Source organism: Myotis nattereri (genome assembly GCF_964212035.1).
Source record: "Myotis nattereri genome assembly, chromosome: 18".
Classification (NCBI taxonomy): Eukaryota; Metazoa; Chordata; class Mammalia; order Chiroptera; family Vespertilionidae; genus Myotis; species Myotis nattereri.
Window position 1 is genome coordinate 16,634,606 of NC_138093.1, and position 25,108 is coordinate 16,659,713.

Sequence of the window (25,108 nt, forward strand, 5' to 3'; positions counted from 1 at the left end):
GGATTAATAGTACTCGGGGCCTAACAGTTACATATTTCAATGGAAAAATGAATTAAATATTTCTTCCTAGAGTAACAGGAACATGCTCCTCTAGCTGTAGCACTACAAGCTATCATAGGGGATTCTTTGTACCTATACTCTTCCCTGCCAAGTACCTATGGGGAAGGAGGTATAAGGATTCATCTAGTCCCTAAATACTGGTAGCAACTGCTGGGGCAGGGATGATGTGGGAAGACAGATGCTAGCAGAGGATGGAAGAGTGGAAAGGAGTTCTGGAGTTGCTAAGGAGGTGAGAGGTAGCTTAGGAAGGGACTGACCTTTCCCCTCATCTCTTCTTTCCCTCTTTTTATTTTTTTAAATTTAATTTTTTTTTTATTGATTTCAGAGAGGAAGGGAGAGGGAGAGAGAGATTGAAACATCAGTGATGAGAGAGAATCATTGATTGGCTGTCTCCTGCACGTCCCCAACTGGGGACCAAGCCTGCAACCCGGGCATGTACCCTTGACTGGAATTGAACCCAGGCTGATGCTCTATCCACTGAGCAAAACCAGCTAGGGCTCTTCTTTTTCTCTTATCCGCCCCCCGCCCCCCCACCCCCTTACATCTTTTCTTTCTTTCCCCTTTTATTTTTTCCACCCCACTTCATTCGTGTACACTTTGTGGTTTCCCCTGACCTTATTGAATGGATAGGCATTTGGTTGGGCATCCAGTGTCATGGTAGGAAGGTCCACTCTGCCACCTCTGTCACGTATATCTGTATCCTCAGCCCCAACCTCCTCTTTACCCAGTTTCTTTTGCTTATCCTGACACCACAGCACCCACAGCTAGTGCTTGGAGAGTAAAGTTAGACGGAGGCTCCTGGACAGGAGTGAAACATGGAAAGTCCATGCAACAGGATAGTCTATAGTGGAAGAGAAAAGAGAAGACCAGAGGGTGCCTGGCCAGGTGGCTGTTTGTACTAAATTATATAAGTTCAGCTCATATCAACTGTCTGCGGGTGAAAATCAGGGAATTTAAATTGTAAATTCTCCTAATGTCCAAGCATATTTTCATGTTTTTCCTTATTTGTGAACATTTGGGGTTGATATTGACTATCCCTACACTATCCATTGGCTGAAATGGAGCTTTGCCATGGTCTGTAGAGTTTCTGTGTTCTTTACTCTAAATTCTGATCAGCAGCACCCTCTCGTGTTCACTATTGGTATTTATTCAAGAATCAAACTATTAAAGTTTTCCAGGTAGTGGTTTAAAAAATGTCTAGCTAAAAACACTAGAGTTAATTTGTTGTGTGCTATTAATGGAGGGATTATTGATGTATCAGTCCCTGTATTTGTTTCCTAGGCTGCAGTAGCAAATTACCACAAACTAGGTGGCTTAAATAAAACCAACTTTTATTCTGTCTCAGTTCTAGAGGATGGAAGTCTGAAATGTGTCAGCAGGGCCTTGTTCTCTCAAAGACACAGGAAGAGTGTGCTCTGTGCCTGTCACTTAGCTTCTGGTGTGGCTGGCGTTCTGTGTAACACTGATCTCTGCCTCCACATGGTGGTGTCTTCGTATCTTTATAGAGGACCCAGTCAGCTGGATTAAGAGCACATCCTATTCCTGTATCACCTCATCTTAACTAATTAAATCTGCAATGACCATATTTCCAAATAAAATTATATTCTCTGTTAGGACTTCAGCATATCATTTTGGGGGATGTTGTTCATTCCGTAATAGCCGCTAAAATTGACAAGATACTCATTCTCTATTAAGTCTTGAATTCGTTTTCAAAATGAGAATATTGTATTAGACTTTTTAGCATAGACTTTTCAGAAAAAATGGTCTCATTTACAAGTTAAGCTAATTCCATATTCTATTCTTATTTATATGCTTTCTTATTTCCTTTTTTGAATCAGGATACTGCTGACAACAGGTTATTCCAGAAAATACTCAAATTGTGTCGTTTCCTTGCCAACTCTCTTCTACACTACACTAAGGTAAGGCTTATTTTTTAAAATAAATTATAAGGTAGCATATTTTTATCATTCCTTTCAGGAGCAATCTTTTGAAGTTTGTTTTGTCAAGAGTATATTTTTTGGGTTTTTGTTTGTTTAGTATTGTTGATTGTGAAATATTGAGCATCTCTGAAATTATTTAAGTGGCTATCATCATTGTTCTTCAATTATCTGAAAAATTATCTACACTAATAAAAGAGAAAAATGGTAATTGGCGTACGGCGATACCTTTTTCATTGGCTAATCAGGGCTATATGCAAATTAACTGCCAACTAAGATTGGCAGTTAACTGTCAACTAAGATTGGCAGTTAACTGCCAACAAGATGGCGGCTAATTTGCATATGTAGGCACAATGCAGGGAGGCGAAAGGGAAAGCAGGAAGAAGCCCCCTGCCACTGACAGTGATCGGAAACCCAGGGGGGAGCTAAGAGCTGGGGGAGAATCAGGCGCCTTTGCCGCCCTGGCCAGTGATAGCAGGAAGTAGGGGTGGAGCCAGCGATGGGAGCTGGGCACGGTCGAAGCTGGCAGTCCCAGGAGCTAGGGGTCCCTTGCCTGGGCCTAAAGCGAAGCCCACGATCGCGGCGCCCCCCGCTGCCACTGCAGGTCCCCGCTGCCCGGGCCGGACGCCTCGGCCAGAGGCGTTAGGCCTGGGCAGGGGCAGAGCCTGCAACCGCGGGGAGCTGGGGGTCCCCTGCCCAGGCCTGACACCTCAGCCGGAGGCCTCAGGCCTGGTCAAGGGGCCGATCCGGTGATTGGTGATTGGAGGGTGATGAGGGTCAACTCCTCTGGCCTGGGTGGGGGGCGGAGCCGGGGATTGGGGGGATATGATGGTCCCCTTGCCCAGGCCTGAAGCCTGGGTCAGAGGCATCAGGCTTGGGCGGGGGGTGGAGCAAGCGATCAGAGGGAGATGGGGGTCCCCTGCCCAGGCATGATTCCTGGGCCAGAGGCCTCAGGCCTGGGTGGGGGTCAGAGCCAGTGATTGGGGGGAGATGGGGGTCCCTTGTCCAAGCCTGACACCTCTGGCGGGGGCGTCAGGCCTGGGCAAGGGGCCGATCAGGCGATCGGAGGGTGATGGGGGTCAACGCCTGAGGGCTCCCAGTATGTGAGAGGGGGCAGGCTGGGCTGAGGGACACTCCCCCCCCCCACCCCCCCCCACACACCCAGTGCACGAATTTCGTGCACCGGGCCCCTAGTTTAATATAAACATGAATAAAATTATTTCTGTAATCTCAAATTTTCAGAAAATCTGTATTCAAAGATGGTTTATATATTATTTCTATCATATTTCTAAATTAGGTTTTAGAGTTTAAATGTTCATATCTTTAAAACTGTATAATAATTTTAAGAAGACCTGCATATTTGGGAGTCATCAGGAGAGCAGTGATAGTTGAAGATATGTGGATAGAATAGAGTAGTCATCCAGGGAGATTATTTGTTTGGAGAGATGAGCAGGGAGTGCTTACGGCAGCCAGTTAAAGAAATATCAGTAGTAGTAGATATTAGTGATTAAAAAAAACAGAGATTAGGGATAAAACATAGTGATTAGACATTTATGTAATTTATGAAGTGATCACCCTGGTAAGTCTAGCCCCCATCTGCTGCCATACTAGTTATACTTTGCTAGTATGTTATACTTTGTATCCCCAAGACGACTTTTATAAGTGCCAGTCGCCAACTTCGCTCCCATCTGACAATCATCAAAATGTTTCTTGGTATCTATGAGTTTCTTTCTATTTTGTATGTTCTTTTATTTTATTTTTATTCCATATATAAGTGAATTCATATGGTATTTGTCTTTTTCTGACTCATTTTACTTAGCATAATACCCTCAGTCATCCATGTTTTCACAAATGGCAAGATCTCGTTCATTTTTGTGGCTGAGCAATAGTCCATTGTATATATGCATCATAGTTCTTTATGCATTCGTATATTGATGGATACTTAGACAGCTTCCATATTTTGGCTATTGTAAATAGTGCTTCAATGAACATGGGTGCTATGTCTTTTTGAATTCATGTATTGGGTTTCTTCGGATAAATATCCAGCTGTAGAATTGCTGGGTCAACTGGTAGTTCTATTTGTAATTTTTTGTTTTCCATTGTAGCTTCATCAGTTTATAATTCTAATAGTGCACAAGGTTTCCCTTTTCTACATGTTCTTGCCAACACTTGTTTGTTGATTTATTGATGATAGCCATTTTAATTTGCATTTCCCTGATGATTAGTGATGTTATTTTTTCATATGTCTGTTGGTCATCTGTACTCTTGGGATTTGAAATGTCTATTCAGGTTCTCTCCTGTTAGGGGGTGTGGGACCTGCCTGATGCACCTCTACCCCTCCTACCAATCTTCTCATGGCTTCTTTTTTTTTTCCCCTCATGGCTTCTTTATATCCTTACTTGTAGGAGACTAGTTTAGCGAGTCTCTAGGTGGTTCGCAATGATGATTATTTCTACTTTAGTTGTAATTTTGATGTGGTTGTGGGAGGAGATGAGCACAGCATTTACCTACTCCACTTGACTAGAAGTCCATCTTTTTTTTTTTTTTTAATATATTTTATTGATTTTTTACAGAGAGGAAGGGAGAGAGATAGATAGTTAGAAACTTCGATGGGAGAGAAACATCGATCAGCTGCCTCCTGCACATCTCCCACTGGGGATGTGCCCGCAGCCCAGGTACATGCCCTTGACCGGAATCGAACCTGGGACCCCTCAGTCCGCAGGCCGACGCTCTATCCACTGAGCCAAACCGGTTTCGGCTACCAGGGGATTTTTTTTAATTTTTAAAATTTAAGCATTAACTGTTTTTCTATGTCCTATAACAATAGAAGTAATTCCTTAACTTTCTAAGAGATAGCCTACCATAATGGGTGTAGCAGTCACAACTGTACCTAAAGCCCAGCCTTGCTGGTTTTTAACGGAGTTCTTGATCACATTACTGGATACCTTAGCTTCAGCTTTGTGTTCTGGGGACAATGACACGCCTTGGGATTTTTGCGGCACTGATATTAAGTAAACTGATGTACATAAAGTCCTTGCAATATGTCTGCTGAGCACTTAGTGCTCTGTGTGTGATAGTTGCTAATTGTCATTTTGCTGATAGTCTTAACAGTAAAGAATTTTTTTTTAAATATATTTTTATTGATTTCAGAGAGAGAGAGGGAGAGATAGCAACATCAATGATGAGAATCATTGATCTCGGTTGCCTCCTGCATGCCCCGTCCTATGGATTGAGCCTGCAACCCGGACATGTGCCCTTGATCAGAATCGAACCCAGGACCTTTCAGTCCGCAGGCCAACGCTCTATCCACTGAGCCAAACCAGCTAGGGTACAGTAAAGAATTTTAGATGCTTAGCCTAATCCTCCTATATATTCTCATGCAAGAATTTATTTTAATGTGGCACATCCAGGATATTATCATTATTGTTTATTTGGCAAATTTCTTTTATTTTTTAAAAATTTATCTTTATTGTTCAAAGGATTACAGATGTTCCCCTCCCCCCACATTAACCCCTCCATCCTGCCCTGCCCTCCCCTCCTCACCCCGCCACAGGCCTTCACCACACTATTGTCTGTGCAGGATATTATTTTACTTTTTGCATGTCCTTGTGAGAGATGTGTATTAGAAAGGTACATTGTATATAAAGAATGAATATAGTTGTTTTATTTTAGGAATTTCTTCCTTTCCTCTCTGATTCTTGTTCTACATTGCACCAGCTTTATCTGCAGATACACAGGTAAGAAGAATGCCATGTAATTATTAAAATGTAACAATGCCATTTGAACCAGGCAAAGATTAAGTATATGTCATTTTAAAATAAAACATCAGAGTAATTTTTCTTAATGTTTAGTAAATTTTTATCTGCTTGCTTAAAATAATTGGAGATAACAGCTTTTAAAAAAATAGATTCCATGTGGGTTTTGCATATCTTTCTATTCTTAACTAGTACATTATACCAAGTGGTGAATAACTAGTGTGTTGATAAATACCAAAGGCCAAAAAGAAAGAGATTATTCACACACTTGTGTGAATTACAGGAAGGTATTACGTTAGATAGGGGCTAAGTGATATTTGAAATTGACAGTTACCTCAGAAGAGCCCCTAATTTGACACTAAAATAATCTGTCAACTCACTTATCCAGGTCCTCTCAGCTCTGCCTGATCCATGTAGTCTCCTAGAAACCTTTTTCATGCCACTCCCCCTTCAGACTTCCTGTTTCCAGCACCTTCGACCTATTCCTCATCGTCAGTCAGTATCCTCACTTTGTACGTCACTGAGAAAAAAGAAGCACATGGAAGAGAGCTTCCATACACTCCCTCCAGCACAGCCACTCTGCCTGCATTTAGCCCAGAGATTTAGGCCCTTGTTCCCATGGATGAACTCTATGAGGCCCCCTCCCCCCTTTGTGCATTGGATTCCATCCTCTCACATGTGCAGGGACCTCACTCTAGCAATTATCCCCTTTTCCCTCACATTATCAGCCTTCCCTCCCTGTTGTATCATTCCCATGAATGTACCAACATGCTGTTATTTTTTCCACCTTAAGAATAATACAAAACAAACTCTCTCAACTCTATATCCACCAAATTCCTTCCCATTTCTCTTCCTCGAAAAATGTTTACAACAAAACTAGAAAGCTTTGCCTACACCTCTATGTCTGCAGCTGACCCTTAAACCACATAGGTTTGAACTGCACAGGTACACTTACTTATCTGTGGATTTTTTTCAATAAATACTGTAAATGTAATTTCTCATGATTTTCTTAACATTTTCTCTAGCTTACTTTATTATAAGAATATAGTATATAATACATATAGCATACAAAATATGTGTTAATTGACTGTTCATATTATCGGTAATACTTCCAGTCAGCAGCAGGCTATTAGTAAAGTTTCTGGGGAGTTAGAAGTTATACACAGACTTTTGACAGTGCAGGGAATTTGTGCTCCTAACCCCTGCATTGTTCAAGGGTCAACTGTCCTTTCTTTCTTAATCCTATTCCAGTGAGACCTTCTATTCCACCACTTCACCAAAACAGCTCTTGTCAAGGTCAGGTCATCTGTGACTTCCATGTTGCTACATCCAGTGGTCAGTGTTAGGCCTCACCTACCAACCTGTCAGCAGTGCTTCGCCCTTTTTTTTGAACACTTCCTTTTGTTGACTTCAGGGACACCCCTCCTTCTTGGTTCTCTTCTGATCTCACTGGCTGCTCTTTCTCAGCAGGTTCGGCAGGTTTCTCTTCACCCCAGCTTCTTTAGGTTGGGTTTCCCCGGTCCGCAGGCCCCTTCTCTGTGGTCATTTGGTCTCAAGACTAAATTCATATCTCCCTTTAATGTAACTGCACTTAAACTGACCCAAACTAAACTCTTGTTTCCCACCCATTTCATTCACCTTCCCTCCATCTTCCCCAAATCTGCCTCTCTGTGGCTTCCTCATTTTAGTTTAAATAGCAGCTTCCTTTTTTACATTGATCTGACTCCAAATCCTTGCCGTCACCTTTAACTTTGTTCTCATAACCCTCCATGTGGTTAATCTGCAAAACTCTCTTATTTTCATCTTTAGTATAAATACATATATTCACTATGTGTATACAGAATGCAACCATTTTTCCCACCTTAACTTACCATCCAGTCCCATCCACTATTATTTTCTTGCCTGGATTTTTGGAAAGGAGCATCCAGCCCACTATCTGCTTCCACCTTCATCTCACTCTAGGCCAGTGGTTCTCAACCTTCCTAATGCCGCGACCCTTTAATACAGTTCCTCATGTTGTGGTGACCCCCAACCATAAAATTATTTTTGGTGCTACTTCATAACTGTAATGTTGCTACTGTTATGAATTGTAATGTAAATATCTGATATGCAGGGTGTATTTTCATTGTTACAAATCGAACATAATTAAAGCATAGTGATTAATCACAAAAACAATATGTAATTTTATATGTGTTTTCCGATGGTCTTAGGCGACCCCTGTGAAAGGGTCGTTCGACCCCAAAGGTGTCGCGACCCACAGGTTGAGAACCGCTGCTCTAGGCTGTTCTCTGTACAGTAGCCAGAGCGAGTGACAAAACATAAATTAGATGATTTGACTTCTGTGCAAACCCTCAAATGACTCAGTATTCAAATAGAATTCAATAGAGCTTCCTGTCCACCATACCTTGTGTTTTCTTCACAGCACTTACTCCCCCTGCTGTACTATGAACTTGCTTGCTAACTGCTTGCTGGTTAACTGCCTCCCTTCGTTAGAATGGACCCTCCATAAAGGCAGGGATTTTGTGTATTTTGTTTACTGCTGTATCCTGTAACAGTGCGTGGCATCTATCAATAGGCATTTAGTAAAGGTTTGTCAAATAAATAAATTGACAATACATTATTTGATTGAAATGCAAACACTTTGATGCTCAATAGCTGTAGTTCATGTCTATGGAGTTTCATTACCTTTTATTTATATGTCTTTCACCTTACTTATAATTTAATCCTCACAACTCCAGATCAGTGTCACAAGTGAAGAAACTGAGAGGCTCAGGGAGGTCAAATGAATGATCCAAAAATCGCTGATAGATGGGTGCTTTTTCCATCGTACTACAGAGACCCTGATGTTTATCTTAAGCCCATCCTTTTATTTTTTTTTAATCCTCACAGAGGATATGCTTATTGATTTTAGAGGAGAAGAGAGACAGACAGACAGATACATTGATGAGAGAGAACATCAATCAGTTGCCTTCCATATGTGCCCTGAGTGGAAATCGAACTTGTAACCTTTTGGTGTATGGGACAACGTTCCAACCAACGTTCCACCCACCCGACCTGGGCTTAAGTGCACCCTTTTAAATGTTATTTATCCCCTGCAGGACAGGGTGTTCCCACATTTAAAGTGTGCCACAATTAAGATAATGTGGCAAAAAATACTGAATACTTATCTTCATCCAGTTTAGTTATTGTAAAGCTCTTGCTCCTGAGAAACTGAGCATTAATTCATAGTATATTCAGTATTCCATCTATTTTAAAACAATGTTTAATAGAAGTGGTTATGCCAGAATTTATCAGAAATCTTTTTACATATGTTTTTACTAGTTATTTAAATTCATATTTTTGCAGTATTTTTAAAAGACATCATTGTCAAAATGGGTATTAAAATGACAACAAAGATTTCACTAAGATTCTAAATTTCTTGTTAGAGCCTTGTTATTTAGTTCTGAGGTTCTTCATAGTTATAGTGTCATTTCCGTAGTCTAAATTTTGTTTAATAAAACGCATGCTACTTATTTTTTATATATTTTCACTGCTAGAACATCCGTTTGCAGTATTTACCTTTTCCTGAAATTAGAAGTTAGCTGTTAATAACTGTTTCCCTCCCTTTCCAGCAAGTTTCCTCCCAGCCTGTATGCTGCTGGGATTTCTCAAGCCCAGCAGGAGGAGATAGCGGGCACTTTCCTAATTACCCTGGATCCACTCATCACTCAGCTTCTCACCTTCCAGCCTTTCATGAACGTGGTTTTGGACAGTAAATTAGGTAAAGCTTCAAAACAGAATTAATGTTAAAACGGCTCTTACTAATTACTAGAGGCCCAGCGCATAAAATTGTACGCGAGTATGGTCCCTAGACCTAGCCTGCGATCAGGGCCATCTTCCCCAGCTGCTGACAGCCGGCCCCTCCCCCTGCTGCCACTCACCTTGGTTCCCCATCCAGCGATGGGAGCCTGATGGCCGGGGGAGGGACCGAGAACTCAGCTGTTCCTGCCTGCTCACTGCAGGTTGCCTTCTGTGTGTGGGGCCACCAGAGGCGCGGGAGCCTTGGCCTGGCACCGCCCGCATCCCCCACCACCCACCCTGGGTGCCCGATCACCATTGGCGATCGGAGCCTGCTGGCCGGGGAAAGGGACCGAGAGGTGGTCAGTACACCTCATAGTGACTGGTTGAGTGGTCATTCTAGTTCTGCCAATATGGTTGCTGGGCTTTTATTAAATAGATGACATGTTAGAGACAGCCTTCCCTTCCCTTATGTAATCATCTTTTTAAGTTTCAAACGTTTTATTTAAAATTTCTCTTTTTTCTTCTTGGAACATATTTCTCATTTAAAGAAATTATGCCTCTAATTTCTTTACATATCACATCAGGTTTCTGCTGAAAAGATGTAGATTGAATATGTTTTTACCAATTTGTTGTAACACGATGAATGTGTTTTTACTGCTATAAGAGCTGCCATGCGAACTACAGTTCCCGCAGTGTCTCCTGCTGGTTGTCATCATGGATAAGCTGCCCTCTCAGCCCCTGGACGTGCAGACCCTGTGGTGCACCGAGAGCCGGGTCTCAGGAGCTGCGTCCAGGTAGCAGATGTGCTGTTTCGACCCTGTCATGTTACGAGGGTTTAGAATGCCCTCTCGCGTGGAAAGATCTTGAAATTACGTTTTTTGTTGTGTCAGATATTCTAGTTAATAATTACTGTGGACCTCATTCATATGTTGCTAGTTTATAAAAATACACATATAAAATATATGAATCTATAGATACTAAAGCTATTTTAATTTTGTTCAGTGTTTTAGAAGGTATTGCCTAGTAGTTTTATGAACATGGAGTGTAATGGGTGCGATGTAATTAGTAACATGCCAATGAGCTCTGATAAAGAGACTGTTAGACACTGTACATTACATCTTGGGAATTTTCACTTGTATCCATCCTCCTCCCTTGGATTATTGCTGTTCTTGGATTTTTCACCCGATTTTAGTCCATTCTTTGTACCACTGCCTCGTCAGTCTCCCTAACCCCCAGCTCTGAGCTCCCTGTTTTCAAACCCAAAATTCCGTGCTCGAAACTAACGCTTATGTGTCGGACTTCTCAGCTTTGGGTTGAAAGGTCATCCCATTCTGTTGCCAATTTCTACTTTTGCTCTTCATCCTTTTGCTTGTTTTCTGTCAGACCTGTTTGTTACTCATGTTTACCTTGTACTCATGCTTTTGTTGTCTTTACCTATTTATATCTTTTTGTATTTTTAATTTAAGTCCTCTACGAAGATTTCCTAAACCATTTCAATCATAAAATGCCCTCTCCCTGTCTGAACAGTAATATTCTAGTTTATACATGCTATCTAGCTATTTAAAAATAAAGTTTCTTCATGAATTTTGTCTTTGAATAGTTTAGTTGTGTGATAAACACTTAAGTCAGTGATACAAAATGTCCAGGCAAATTCTTATCCTTTAAGGACTTTCTCTAATAGTGACTGTATTTTGTTTTTATTATACATGTTCACACATTGGAAATGTGTACCTCTTGAGACATTTTGCTTTGCTAAAACAACCCATGATATGTTATATTATTATACCTACTAATTATTAAATGTTAATAATGTTGGGTTCCATATTCTCAATTTCCCTGCAGGGTATCTCTATTCAAAGCCATTTTCTGCAGTTTTGAGCAGTGTTCTGGTGAACTCTCTCTACCTGTCCATTTACAGGGAGCGGAGGGTAAAGGGCACGTGGAGGTTGCCGTCCCCTTGTATCAGCATGTCTGTGTTCACCTGTGTGCATTCATTACTGCCTTTCATCCCTCGCTGTTTCCAGAACTGGTAAGTGTGTTACTTGTTGGCTAAGCCAAGGTTGCTCTTTTGCATTTTTTGTTTCACTGAAACTGTGATTTATATACAGAAAAAAGTGGGAATAATTAATGTATGTTCTTTTGACCGTTGTTTTCTCAGCTTACACCTTTTACTCTTTAACTCAGTTGTGTCCTAGAAAATGTAATTCTAGAGCCCAACAGTATTCAGATGTAGTATCCTAAAACATTTGAGGAAACATTCTTGGGTGGGAAGGTATAGAAAGACTGCAAGGTGGATTTTATCTGCCTCAGTTTCATAAAGAAAAGTATAGAGTCCTATGCAGCACTAAGTCTCCTGTAGATCTTTGGTATGATAAAGATTTTTTTTAAGTGGAATTAGATTAGAAAAGATGTTGAAATTCTTGGGAAAATTTTTTAGAAATTATTTAAGTATCCGTATCATTTAAGATATTTTACAGTGGGCATATCAGCCATATTAAATACTGTATTTGGATGGTTAAAGGCAGAAACAAAAGTATAGGCTTATATGTTACTATGTGGTTTTAATGATTTCAGCTACTCAAAGAATTCTGGTGGATCCCAGAGATTGAGTTACCACAATTAAAACCAGTTTTGAATCCCCGTAGCCCAGCACAATGCCCGATATGATAGGTGCTGAAGACGGGCAGACAGCATGGGCTCCTTCAGATTCTAGGAAATAGAGCCTCTCCTTTGAGATCTGTTGCTGGGTGTGTTGTGAGGGTTTGTTTCATTTGAGAAGTGTAACGTGAGTGGTAACTTACCGGACTGTGTTTCTCCTCAGGATGCCGCTCTGCTGAGTGCGGTGCTCAGTGCTAACATGATCTCCTCCTTGTTAGCCATGGACGCCTGGTGCTTCCTTGCTCGGTACGGCATGCTGCTTTGTTTTTGGGTTGGTTTATAGTCGTGACCGACAGTAAATTATTTTAGATTTGTACGTTTATAGAAAAGTTCTGTCTCAATAACTCTGGTTTCTTATCACAGCACTCAGTTAGGAACCAGGTTCCTCTCTCCTTTCTATGTTTGAAGTCATAGACGACTAGTGCTTAGGTGGCTTTGAATGTCGTGATAGTCCTTGATCCTGGGAATAACTGCGGTTTAGAATAGTTAGTGCTTTATGGAAGTTCGTCTCCTTGCTTTTCTTGGTAATTGTATAAAGACTCCCTCCTTTATGTACATTGCAGATATGGGACTGCTGAGCTCTGTGCGCACCATGTCACCATAGTGGCTCACCTGGTGAGTAGAATTGCAGGCCTAATGCAACCACTGCCCATGAAGTTCCTTTGGAGATATGCTAATCTAAAGAAAGTGGATGTTGAACGGAGAAATACATGGCAGCTAAATTATTTTGACAGTTTGTTGTTGCTGTTGAGAGAGATAGACTAGAAACAGTGTCAAACTGGGGAAATTGTCTCATATTTTCAAAATTTTATGGAGTTCCATTAATTGTTCTGAGAAATAAAGACTAGGTTGAGAATTAATTTAAAATTGAATGCAAAATAGAAAATCAGGAGAGAAGAGTTTAATGTTGATGACCAAGAGTTCTCTCTCTCTCTCTCTAATATGACTTAGACAAGCTAACTCTTGAATTGTTGTATCTCTTTTAGTCAAGAGGGACTAAATGTGATAGTGATTAATGCCTTTTGGGAAAAGAAGCAATGCTTTGTGGGTGGCTACAAAGAGAGAATGATTTAGTGATGATTTAATCTTTTCACATTTACCTTTTTTACTTTTAATTCTGAGATGTTTGATACATTCCATTGAAGATGGTCATGCCCTATTCGTTATTTATTTATTTATTTTGCCCCTGGCCTTAGTATATTATGCAAGGAATTGATTTCCAGAAAATTGAGTTTATAAATCTTTTAATTATGGCTCCATCTTACAGAATTATACCCACCTCTGCACTGTTGTGCTTAGATCTGAAAACATTCCATGAATTGTTTTTGAGTAGGAGATTGTCATCAAATGATAATTTGAAACCAAGATTCCAAAGTGGTGTTTTAAATATAACATCAAAATACTTATTTCAGTATAAAAGTAATCTACGTTCATGGGAAAAAAAATTAACTTACCTATAATCTTATCTCCCAGAAAGAGCTACTGTTAACACTTGGCATATAAAAGCTTATAAAAGATAAGATTTTAGGCCAGTCAATCTCCTGTCTTTTCCCAGATAAAGTCCTGCCCTGGAGAATGCCATCAGCTCACCAACCTGTCGATACTGCTGCGGCGTCTCTTCTTCTTCATGGCCCCACCCCACCAGGCAAGAATGTCCTCGTTGTCACGTCTTTGAGCAGCTGCTGAGGATTGGGTTCAGACTCTTTTTAAAACTTTTTCCTCCCCCCATTTATACTATGTTTAAATGTTGGCATAACAAATTTTTTTTTAATAGTCTTCACCCAAGGGTCTTTTTCCCCATTGATTTTTAGAGAGAGTAGAAGGGAGGGAAGAGGAGAGAGAGGAAAGAAACATCGATGTGAGAGACACAAATGGATTGGTTGCTTTCCACACGTGTACCCTGACTGGGGCTGGGGATTGAACCTGCAACCCAAGTGTGTGCCCTTGACTAGGAATCAAACTCATGACCCTTTGGTGCATGGGCTGATGCTCTAACCACTGAGCATACCAGTCAGGGCACTAAGAACACACTTTTTAGCCGAAACCGGTTTGGCTCAGTGGATAGAGCGTCGGCCTGCGGACTGAAAGGTCCCAGGTTCGATTCCGGTCAAGGGCATGTACCTGGGTTGCGGGCACATCCCCAGTGGGAGATGTGCAGGAGGCAGCTGATCGATGTTTCTCTTTCATCGATGTTTCTAACTCTATCTCTCTCTCACTTCCTCTCTGTAAAAAATCAATAAAATATATTAAAAAAAAAAAAAAAGAACACACTTTTTAATGTATCATTGCTTATTGCTTTTAGATGAGTTTAGATTTTGATGTTAAAGAAAAACCAGAGCTACACAGTAGTTAAAGTGGTAAATGCAGATTTTATTCAGGAACTGTCACGATAGGAGAAAGAGACCTCAGTGTGCAGCTGGCTCAGTTCTGAATTCCGCACAGACAGGTGAGGCTCAGAGTCAGGGAGCAAGTGGACGTCAGAATTAGTGAGATGAAACGTCGGGGCGGGTGAGTTTTGCTAAACTGACTTGACAAGATTCTTGCTGAACACAGACCAGGTGCTCAGATAGCAAGGGGGAGAGATTCTTTCTAAACTGACTGCAGGATTCCTGCTGACACAGGATGATACAGGCCCAGCATAGGGGACAGCCCAAGGTCGAAGGCTAGTCATAAGAAGGCTCAGAGGAGCCTGACTTAAGTTTGTCAGTGCCTTTGCTGCAAGTTAGGTAATAGTTCTAATTCTCTCTTCCTGAAACATCTTCCCTCTGTTTCTCGTGCATTTAAGATACTTGAAATGGTTCTATGTTTCCTGCCTCTGTAACTAATTTGAAGAGCTAGAATATTATTTATGCCCTTAATGGTATCTTTTTTCTTCAGTAAATGAGTTTAACATGCAGGGGAAATCGAAAGTAGGATGGCCGTAGCTGTTGAGGTTGTGAGGAAACAAGCTGTGATGGAGGAGGCTCTGCAGTTACAGGGCCTGGTAGCCTCGGGCAGTCCCTCTGACTGGCCACTTGGGAGGGCCTAAGGAAGGTAGGGGAGAGGGGGGGTTCCGGGGAGAGATCAATCAAAGGACTTGTATGCATGCATATAAGCATAACCAGTGGACATCCAGGGGGGTGAGGGCATGAGGGGGCGGGCAATGGGGGGATAAGGACACATGTAATATCTTAACCAATAAAGAAAGGAAACAACAACAACAACAAAAAACAGGTTCCCGACCTTCATCTGGGTATGGAGTGGTGGCTATGAAGTGAGGCTTAGTAATTTGTTTTTGTTACTATTGTTAAATTCCTATATGAATCTGACAGGGATACACGCTGGGGAACCACTAGGTTAGCGAAAGGGTTACAGGCCTCTGTTTGAATCCTGGTTTAGTATGACCTTGGATAGGTCATCCTTTCTGAACCTCAGTTTCCCTGTCTACAAAGTGGTGGAGATGTATAACAAGTTTTGAAAAGTTTTGTAAGGACTTAGTAGTATCTGTAAGACACTAGCACTGGAGGGGTGCTCAGTAAACACAGGGAGTTACTCTCACTAGAGCAGTGGCTTTCAACCTGTGGGTTGCAACCCCTTTGGCGGTCGAACGACCCTATCACAGGGGTCGCCCAAGACCATCCTGCATATCAGATATTTACATTACGATTCATAACAGTAGCAACATTACAGTTATGAAGTAGCAACGAAAATAATTTTATGGTTGGGTTACAACATGAGGAACTGTATTTAAAGGGCCAGAAGGTTGAGAACCACTGCCCTAGAGTATTTGGCCTGAGTCCACAGTCTTCTTTCCTGCCCTAGAGAGGCTGGCTGGGCCCTGGGAGAACCGCACCAACCTTCTAGCCTCCTCAAGGCAGAAGCACCTGAGGCCGACCGTGAGCACTCGAGAAGTCACGCTGTCCTTCCTCCCAGCTCTAGCCTAGTGGTCTGCTCAGGTCCCTTTGAATTTTCCTCTCCTCACTCTCCTGTCAGAGGCCTTGTCCTAGGTTCTTGGTACATTGCTCTTCATGGGGGGAGGGAAAAGGTCCTCTTAACCTCAGTTTCTCACATAGAAAATAGGAATAAAAGTATTCGTTTCCAGGGTTGTTGTGAAATTTTAACTTTTAGAATAATACAACTCACAACAAATTGGCTCTAAGTGAGGTCTAGAAGCTTTGTTATAAATAAAGGAGATAAACTCTAATTTTAGACATCTTTCATCTCCATTTTCTAAGTTTTCCCCAATAATTGAGGCTATCAGATATATGTTATGGGTAAATGAGGGGTTTTTAATTTTTTCCTTCAGTTATCAGATATTGATTTTCTGCTATGAGCAAGTTACTATGCTAAAATTTACAATTAAAAGATAGCCCTAGCCAGTTTGGCTCAGTGGGTAGAGCGTTGGCCTGTGGACTGAAGGGGCCCAGGTTTGATTTGGGTCAAGGGCACATACCTTGTTTGCAGGCTGCATGCCTGGCACCTTTTGTGCTCATTCCGGAGGCCACCAATCTATGTGTCTCTCACCTGGATGTTTCTCTCTCTCTGTCTTTACCCCTCCCTTCTACTCTGAAAACCAATGGAGAAAATATCCTTGGGTGAGGATTAGCAAAAAAAAAAAAAAAAAAAAAGTTAACAATTAAAGGACAAATCTGAATTTGAATCCCTGTTCTTCAAGTCCTTGGGAGTGTTCATTGGTCCTGACATTGAGATACTGAGGCTTATTCTGATGGCAGCTGTGAGGTTTGAAGTGAGCATTTACCAAGTGTCACTTCTGCCCTGTTCAGCTCTTTTTCCTAAGACATGGCTACTCCTCGCCGAAACCGGTTTGGCTCAGTGGGTAGAGCGTCGGCCTGCGGACTGAGAGGTCCCAGGTTCGATTCCGGTCAAGGGCATGTACCTGGGTTGCGGGCACATCCCCAGTAGGAGATGTGCAGGAGGCAGCTGATCGATGTTTCTCTCTCATCGATGTTTCTAACTCTCTATCTCTCTCCCTTTCTCTCTGTAAAAAATCAATAAAATATATTAAAAAAAAAAAAAAAAAAAAAAAAAGACATGGCTACTCCTCTAGAGGAAGGAGGGAGGGTACAGACATTTTTGGAGACTGTAATGTGGACGGGGCTTTATATCAGGCACTCAAACTGTTTTGGTCCTCATGTCAGCCTTGTACAAGGGATACAGATGAAGAAACAGTGATTCAGAAATTAAAGAACTTCCCAAACACCCATAACAAATGCCACGCTAGTCCTGCGTTGTCTCAAGTAGAGCAGAGCCCGTTCCCACTGGAAAACTCTACGACCTTTGCTTCTTTAAGTTCCTGTTGCCGTGTTGGGAATATTACTTCTGACTTAACTGTATAAGGTGATGATAGTATGAATTCATAGGAAAATAGTAGGCTTGTCCTAGCTGGTTTGGCTCAGTGGGTAGAGCGTTGGCCTGCGGGCTGAAGGGTCCCAGGTTCGATTCTGGTCAAGGGCAATGCCCAGGTTGCAGGCTCCATCCCTAGTGCAGGAGGCAGCTGATCAATGATTCTCACATCATTGATGTTTCTATCTTTCTCTCCCTCCCCCTTCCTCTCTGAAACCAATAAAAATATATTTGAAAAAAATAGTAGGCTTACTGGGTAGGAGCCTTATAAAATAGCTGACCTGACTATTAAGGAAATATATTCTTAAATATATTCTTTAACATTCTCAGTGCATTTTCATAATGTTCCTGATGGAGACAAATGCAACAACAAAAATAATAAGTGTTCATTTTAGTTAACCTTGAATCTGGTACCTTGTGATAACACTGTTTAATTAAAAACTTTAAAAATAAATCTATTAAATAATATATTAAATTACTCATGTTTCTTTAACAATTTATTTCAGGTGGAGTTTATCCAGAAATTTGCCCCAAAAGAAGCGGAAAATCTGCCTCTGTGGCAACATATTTCTTTCCAGGCTTTCCCCGCTGAGCTAAGGAAGCAAACTGCTCATGAGGTTGTCAGAATAGGCGTTGCACAGAGCAGGAGGTGGCTTGGTGGCAGTCGCACTGTGGGGGACCTCGAGTGGCTGGCAAGTAATCAGTTTGATTGATTTGATTTTTCAGTAGTGGTTGGTGAGCACCGATTTAGGAATGGGTGGGTTGTTATAAGATGGACCAGTCTTGGCCTTCAGGTTAGAAACTTGTGAGATTTTCAGATTTCTACATTCTGTGAAAGGCTCTGGGAAACATCCTGTCTTGAATGATGTAAATTATAAATTATATGGAGGGTGAGTGTCTGAAGCTCAAGACACACTGAACATTGTGAAACACATTACGAAATTCCTTTATCTAGTATTTTTGCTTACACAGCTCTAGGTCCTTCTGTTTGACAGGATCCAACCCCTATTATGTATACCTATTCTGAGCCTTTATGTACCTTTCTATTTAGAATGCTCCCTCTTAAAATAATGCAATAAAAAAGAAGTTCATCTGTAAGAAGTAATAATTACAGTTTTGAAAAATGGATTATAATACATGGAGTTGAATTTTCCAATTTAGTATTCATTTGCTCATTCATTTACTCAAACCTATTTTGAGTGCTCTTGTGTGCCAAGCTTTGTTCTAGGCATTGGGTATCTCAGGGAGCAGAGCAAGAAATTCCTCCTCTCAGGGACTTACATTCTAGCTTAGCAAGGTAGTAAAATAACTGGTAAGTATGATTATCAGTTTGTGATAAGATGAAGAAAAACAAGCAAGGATTGGGACAGGGCCTTCAAAAGGTTGGGGACTGGTAAGTTCAGGATTTCTGAGGGGTTTATATTTCATTTCTGAGTGTAAATGTTCTAATACGCTCTATTTTATGGCACTTGACCACAATTATAATGACATTTGCATGTATCTAAAGGAAATAAACATATTTATGTGCCTTTATTTGGCAGAACTATTAAATACCTAGTTAGGAGTAGGCTAAGTGGTTCATGTTTTGCATTTATTGGGCAACTAATTTCTATAGTAAAGACAAAAAATATTTTGTATTGGGTAAAATAAAAGCACCTGTTTTCTAAAATTGAATAAATCTTTTATGTATGACCAAAAACTTTAGTTCAGCAGGTTACTTAACCTGTTTATTTATAAAAAGAAATGGGTAAATTGTAAATAAAGAGCAGTATGGTAATTACATAAAATTAAGGGGTTGTTGACATATAATGGGTGAAAGGCATTGTTACTGTCGTTCCATTCTCGTGGCCTTCACTTCACACCCAACCAAGCCCACACCTGGTGGGGGCGGGGAGGGTTGGGGGGCTAAGATGGGATATGTAATTAAGAGTGAATCAAGAAAAGGTTGTTTTTAGTCTGTGATTCTAGATCAGGGATCCTCAAACTACGGCCTGCGGGCCACATGCAAATGCAAATATTGTATTTGTTCCCGTTTTGTTTTTTTACTTCAAAATAAGATATGTGCAGTGTGCATAGGAATTTGTTCATGGTTTTTTTTTTAAACTATAGTCCGGCCCTCCAACGGTCTGAGGGACAGTGAACTGGCCCCCCGTTTAAAAAGTTTGAGGACCCCTGGTCTAGATAGTGCACTACTTCTTCTTACATTTTTTTAAAAAAGAATAGTTTATTGACTTTTAGAGAGAGAGAAACATTGATGTGAGAGAGAAACGTCTGTCAGTTTTCCGTGCATTCCCTGATGGGATTGAATCCGCAACCTTTCAGTGTACAGGACGATGTTCCAACCAGCTGAAATACACTGACCAGGTCTAAGTTGATGACTATTATAAATTAGCTTGGCCATACTGACTATTTGTATCAAACTTAAGATAAAATGTTCTTTTTATTAACTTAGTAAGTTTTTAACCTAAAAGGAAAAAGGTTTATTTAAAAAAATGAAGCTAATGATTCTATGTTAAGGAAAATTAGTTTTATTAAAATATATTAAAGAAATAGCTGAAAAGATGGCTTTGGGTCTTAGGAATATAATTGCACATGGATTTTTATGAAGAGTTATGAGTAACTCATAACCTCTAGGTAATTGGCCTCAGTTCCATGAGGCTGGTGTCTAAACTCAGGTCCTTTTCCTGTCTCTCTGTAGAACACGGCGCTGTCTGCTTTGCTTGCTGTGAATAATTCTGCGAGCGAAGCTCTGGATATTGGACAACAAACTGCACTTATGGAAGCCGGAAGTCAGCTTTGGGCTTTTCTAAACACTAATCTGGTAAGGAACACAACTGATGATTTCCCTGAAGAAAAAATAATGTATCGACAGAAGAGAATAGTATTGAAATTTCCCTGTAGAGTAAAAGGGATCTCATTTCTTTAGGTGCTGGGTAAAGCTTGTGATTACAACTTACTTGTACGATTGAATTAGATTAGTAAAGCCAGAACCTAGTCAAGATGGTGACAGTCCAGCTAACAGTTTCAGGACCAGTTGGACCCATTTTTTTTTTTTTTTAATTTCTTACCCTATTATTTATCTTCTCTCTTGGGTTAGTTTAGCCTGTTTTGTGATTCTCCGTTAATAATATCTTTTGGGCTTAAAGGTAGATGGATGACCCAGCAAAGACAAAGCCTAGCGATGAGTGGGCTGGAAATAGTATATGTGTCCTGCACGTTATTGCAGTTTGAAAAATCTAAATATGAAATTTGATTTCTTTGACTGAGTAGAAATAAATGTTGACCTTTGGCTGTCCTGCCTGTGAAAGCAGAAAGCAACAGTCGCACTTGTGGGAAATAATAGACATGGTTTTGCAGGTGGTTCAACATAAAGTTTGTGTGGTCAGATTTCCCATCTGCATATTTTCACTTAAACAAGTGCTTCCCCCCAGTCCTCACAAATCGCTCAATAAATATTCAAAAAAGACCTGTTTTCTAAAATTGAATAAATCTTCTATGTATGACCTAAAACTTGAGTTCAGCAGGTTATTTAACCTCTCTGCTGGTGACATAGCTTACAATATCATGACAGATAGTTATGGAGAGAGGAGTGGAATTTTAAGACTCAGGATATCCAAGTACAGAGGCAGACGGAAGTAATTAGATCTGGGTTTGCATCGTGTCTCTGCTTTTTACTAGCGACATGGTTGTGAGCAGATGGTGTGACCTGCCCCCGTCCTTAGTAAGCTGAGGGGAGTACCTGCCTCAGAGATCTGAAAGGCATAAGTGAGTTGATAAACAGAAAGAACCTAGATATAGAGTAAATGCTGATTAAAAGGCTGCTATTCACATGTTATTGAACATTTTCAACAAGATTATTTTGTTTCTTATTTAAGGTAACAGGTCAACCTTATGTTCAACGGACACTCAGCCTTTTATTTCCACTGTTGGGATTTTTCATTCAAACTCTAGATCCTCAGCTGATCAGTCAGGTAAGAATAGTGAGCAAGAGGATACTTTGTTGAGGAAGTTGTTAAACTGGGGTGACTTAAAATAACTTTCTAGAAACTCCTTTTTAATGATTTCTTGCGCAGTTTGCTTGTTACCTTTCTTGTGGAGTTGCACATAGCAGCCACAAATTGCTTGTCCAGGGATGTCTCCTCATTGCTTCTTCCTTCTAGTGGTGGATTGTTAGTCTGTTGGGCTATTAATCCAGCCTTTATCTGTCATCCGTATCTCCTTGAGGGGGAGAGGCCGAACTTTCCTGTTGCTGTTAACTGCCCAGAAAATCCCTGTGGTTGAGTCAGAGTGTGGGACCTGCATTCCTAGCACTTTCAAAGGCATTTCACAGCCCTGGGAGCCAGGACTGTAACCAACATGGATGAAGGCTAATCCTGTTTCTTCGAGGAAATAAGATGGTTTTGAAGGAAGACAATGCTGAGTTTTCTCTGACCCCAGCATGCATGTCTGGGACAGGCAGAACTGGGGTTACTGTCGGGGGAGCCTGGGGTGTTGCTCAGTTATGCCCCATTTGGGAGGTTCTAGGCCAGTGCGCGGAGAGAGAAGGAAAGACATCATCTTATCTGAAGTGGTCTAGAGCAGGGGTCCTCAAACTACGGCCCGTGGGCCACATGCAAATACAAATATTGTATTTGTTCCCGTTTTGTTTTTTTACTTCAAAATAAGATATGTGCAGTGTGCATAGGAATTTGTTCATAGTTTTTTTTTAAACTATAGTCCGGCCCTCCAACGGTCTGAAGGACAGTGAACTGGCCCCCTGTTTAAAAAGTTTGAGGACCCCTGGTCTAGAGGCTCTGGAATGAGTCCAGACTGGACAGAATGATCCACCAAGTCAAGAGTTGGCTTGTGCTTAGTCACACAAGAAACAAACAGAAAGAAAAGCTGTTATGAAATAAGACTGTCCCTGGTTATTCCGGAGGCTGGATGATGGAAGGTAATATCCTGGCGCAGTAGACGTGGGAAGCTCTGGTGAGTGGCTGTATACATGAGAAATTTAAATATTTGCTAATTAGGTATATGTTTTATTTTTTGTTAATCCTCACCTGAGGATGTTTTCCCATTGCTTTTCGGAGAGAGTGGGAGGGAGGGAGGAAGAGAAACATTGATATGAGACACATTGACTGGTTGCCTCCCAACTCTGGGAGCGAACCCAGGTGTGTGCCCTTGACGGGGAATTGAACCTGGCTCATTTCAGTGCTTGGGCAGACGCTCTAACCTCTGAGACACATAGGCCAGGTCTAATTAGGTGTATATATATATATATATATATATATATGTTTTTTTAAATATATTTCTTTATTGATTTCAGAGAGGAAGGGAGAAGGAGAGAGAGATAGAAACATCTGCTGCCTCCTGCACACCCCCCACCGGGGATGGAGCCCACAACCCAGGCATGTGCTCCCCGCCGGAATCGAACCTGGGACCTATCGGTCCGCAGGCTGACGCTCTATCCACTGAGCCAAGTCGGCTAGGGCTAATTAGGTATATTTTAACACATTGCGTACCTCATCGAAATCTCTAAGACATACGCCAGGGACCACACGTTTTTGGGCAAACTGCACGTTATTTAAATCATCATAATGCACTTTAGGTGTTGTTTTTCAATAATTATGACATTTTTATTTACAAAAACAATTAAACAACTAAAGTTCTTAGTACTTTTTTAACGTATGGTACTGCGTAAAACATTTTCCTCTATGAAGAGGGACCAAACAGAATTTACATAAGTATCTAGATTCGCTCCTTTTTCCATGGGTGTGAAAAACGAGAACACTCGTGAGCGGTCCTTAACAGATGGCGCGCGAAACACGAGAAAACTCCTGAGTGGTACGAAATGTGTTAAAATTTCTGTATATGTAACGTATTACTGAATTATAATGAGAATATGGTAAAAATCATTCACTCAAATTAAACTGAATGCAACATGTTGAATTTGTTGATTCTGAAGGTTCTATTATTCTTTTATGAAAAATCAAATGCTAATTTTAATATAATTGTGCCTACCTTTAAAAAAATCCAAATAACTAAAGTTCTAAAATTTCAACGTAATTGTTCATTTAGGCATTTTCCGTTTTACAGAAGACTTTCTCTCATTGTTCCCTTAAATCAGGGGTTGGCAAATCTCCTGGCTAGATTCTGCCCTGCTTTCAGCACAAGAGCTAAGGATTTTTACTTTCTTGAAGGTTTATAAAATAAAATACAATAAAGTATGCAGCAGGGAACACATGTTGCTGCAAAGCCTAAAAATACTGACCGTCCCCTGCTAATAATAAAGAACTTCTCGCCAAAGCCGGTTTAGCTCGGTGGATAGAGCGTCGGCCTGCGGACTGAAGGGTCCCAGGTTCGATTCCAGTCAAGGGCATGTACCTTGGTTGCGGGCACATCCCCAGTAGGGGGTGTGCAGGAGGCAGCTGGTCGATGTTTCTCTCTCATCGATGTTTCTAACTCTCTATCCCTCTCCCTTCCTCTCTGTAAAAAAAATCAATAAAAATATATTTAAAAAAAAAAAAAAGAACTTCTCTTACTAGAATTTAAAATACAAAATAATTTTTAAAGGTTTGAAGGAAGAGCACTGGTATATACTTTTTCAGGAACTTTTTTTTTTTTTTTACACAATGGTTGGTAGGTAGAATGCTGAAGTAACTGACTCAATTTGTTTTATTCAGAAGTTTAGGGTTTGTGGAGTGTTTCGCTGTTGTGGGTTTTGCTTTGTTTCCCCTCCCAAACGCCCATCAAAATTATAGTCAGGAGGTTTCTGCAAAATAACTGTTCTTTGGTCTTTGCCTCTTAGGTAGTAACTCTGCAGGCCTCACTTCTGAAATTAGAGCCTCCAGACCATGTTCGCTTGGCAGTCCTTGATTTTGTGTCTTCTCTAGGAAAACTTTTCATATCTCCAGCTATCCAGGTAAAACTCTTCATTCTGTTCTCGTTTTTACAAAAACGCTGCAAGAATGAATGACTAAGGGATTTTTAGGCTTTTGATTTCTTCAGTTCTCTGTATTGATTACAATGAAAGTTGGGGGGGAAATGTGTTTTATGAATAGAGAGTGACTATCAAAGTAGAACTCATTTTATTTTTCAGAAAAATATATATTGACGCGCGCGCTCACACACACACACACACACACACACACACACGTACTTACGTCAACGTAGTCTGAGATTTTCTTTGTGCCCACAAAGTTTCTGAGCAAAGAAAACATAGTGTATAATGAGGAAGTTGGGTAACTTACTGAAGTTACTCTTTTGGTTTTATACCCATGAAAGGGAGCCTGTTTGTTTTGAATATGTTGCGAAGTATATGTAGTTGACACTTGGGTGTGTATTTATGGCATCATCCTGTGAGGGCCTGGCAGTGCGCTTCTGATGAAGGAGATCGTCCTCCTCAGCCTCACCTTCCTTGCTGCTGCCGTCACCGCCCAGCAGTTCCAGACAATTGACTTTTCCCTCCTCCACAGGGGAGACAAGCTCACTGATGAGGACCTTTTATGTAAATGGAGCAAAACCATAATTGACATTACAGGTTGATTAAAATCTTTGCAACCCAAAAATTTACCTGGTTAGTTTCTAAGGGAC

At 40.9% G+C, this 25,108-nt stretch overlaps 1 protein-coding gene across 1 annotated transcript in view; it reads left to right on the top strand.

The window, feature by feature from the left end:
- Window positions 1–25,108, top strand: part of FIRRM (FIGNL1 interacting regulator of recombination and mitosis) — a gene marked incomplete at its 5' end in the record, with an annotated part of 43,101 nt that overhangs the window by 14,059 nt on the left and 3,934 nt on the right. Inside the window, 12 exons of the mRNA XM_081112996.1 lie at window positions 1,899–1,979; window positions 5,670–5,734; window positions 9,364–9,512; window positions 10,197–10,326; window positions 11,375–11,561; window positions 12,354–12,436; window positions 12,754–12,805; window positions 13,746–13,835; window positions 18,040–18,225; window positions 20,232–20,354; window positions 21,409–21,504; window positions 24,324–24,437. Coding sequence (XP_080969122.1) covers window positions 1,899–1,979; window positions 5,670–5,734; window positions 9,364–9,512; window positions 10,197–10,326; window positions 11,375–11,561; window positions 12,354–12,436; window positions 12,754–12,805; window positions 13,746–13,835; window positions 18,040–18,225; window positions 20,232–20,354; window positions 21,409–21,504; window positions 24,324–24,437 — 1,356 coding nt within the window. The remainder of the gene's footprint in view (window positions 1–1,898; window positions 1,980–5,669; window positions 5,735–9,363; window positions 9,513–10,196; window positions 10,327–11,374; window positions 11,562–12,353; window positions 12,437–12,753; window positions 12,806–13,745; window positions 13,836–18,039; window positions 18,226–20,231; window positions 20,355–21,408; window positions 21,505–24,323; window positions 24,438–25,108) is intronic.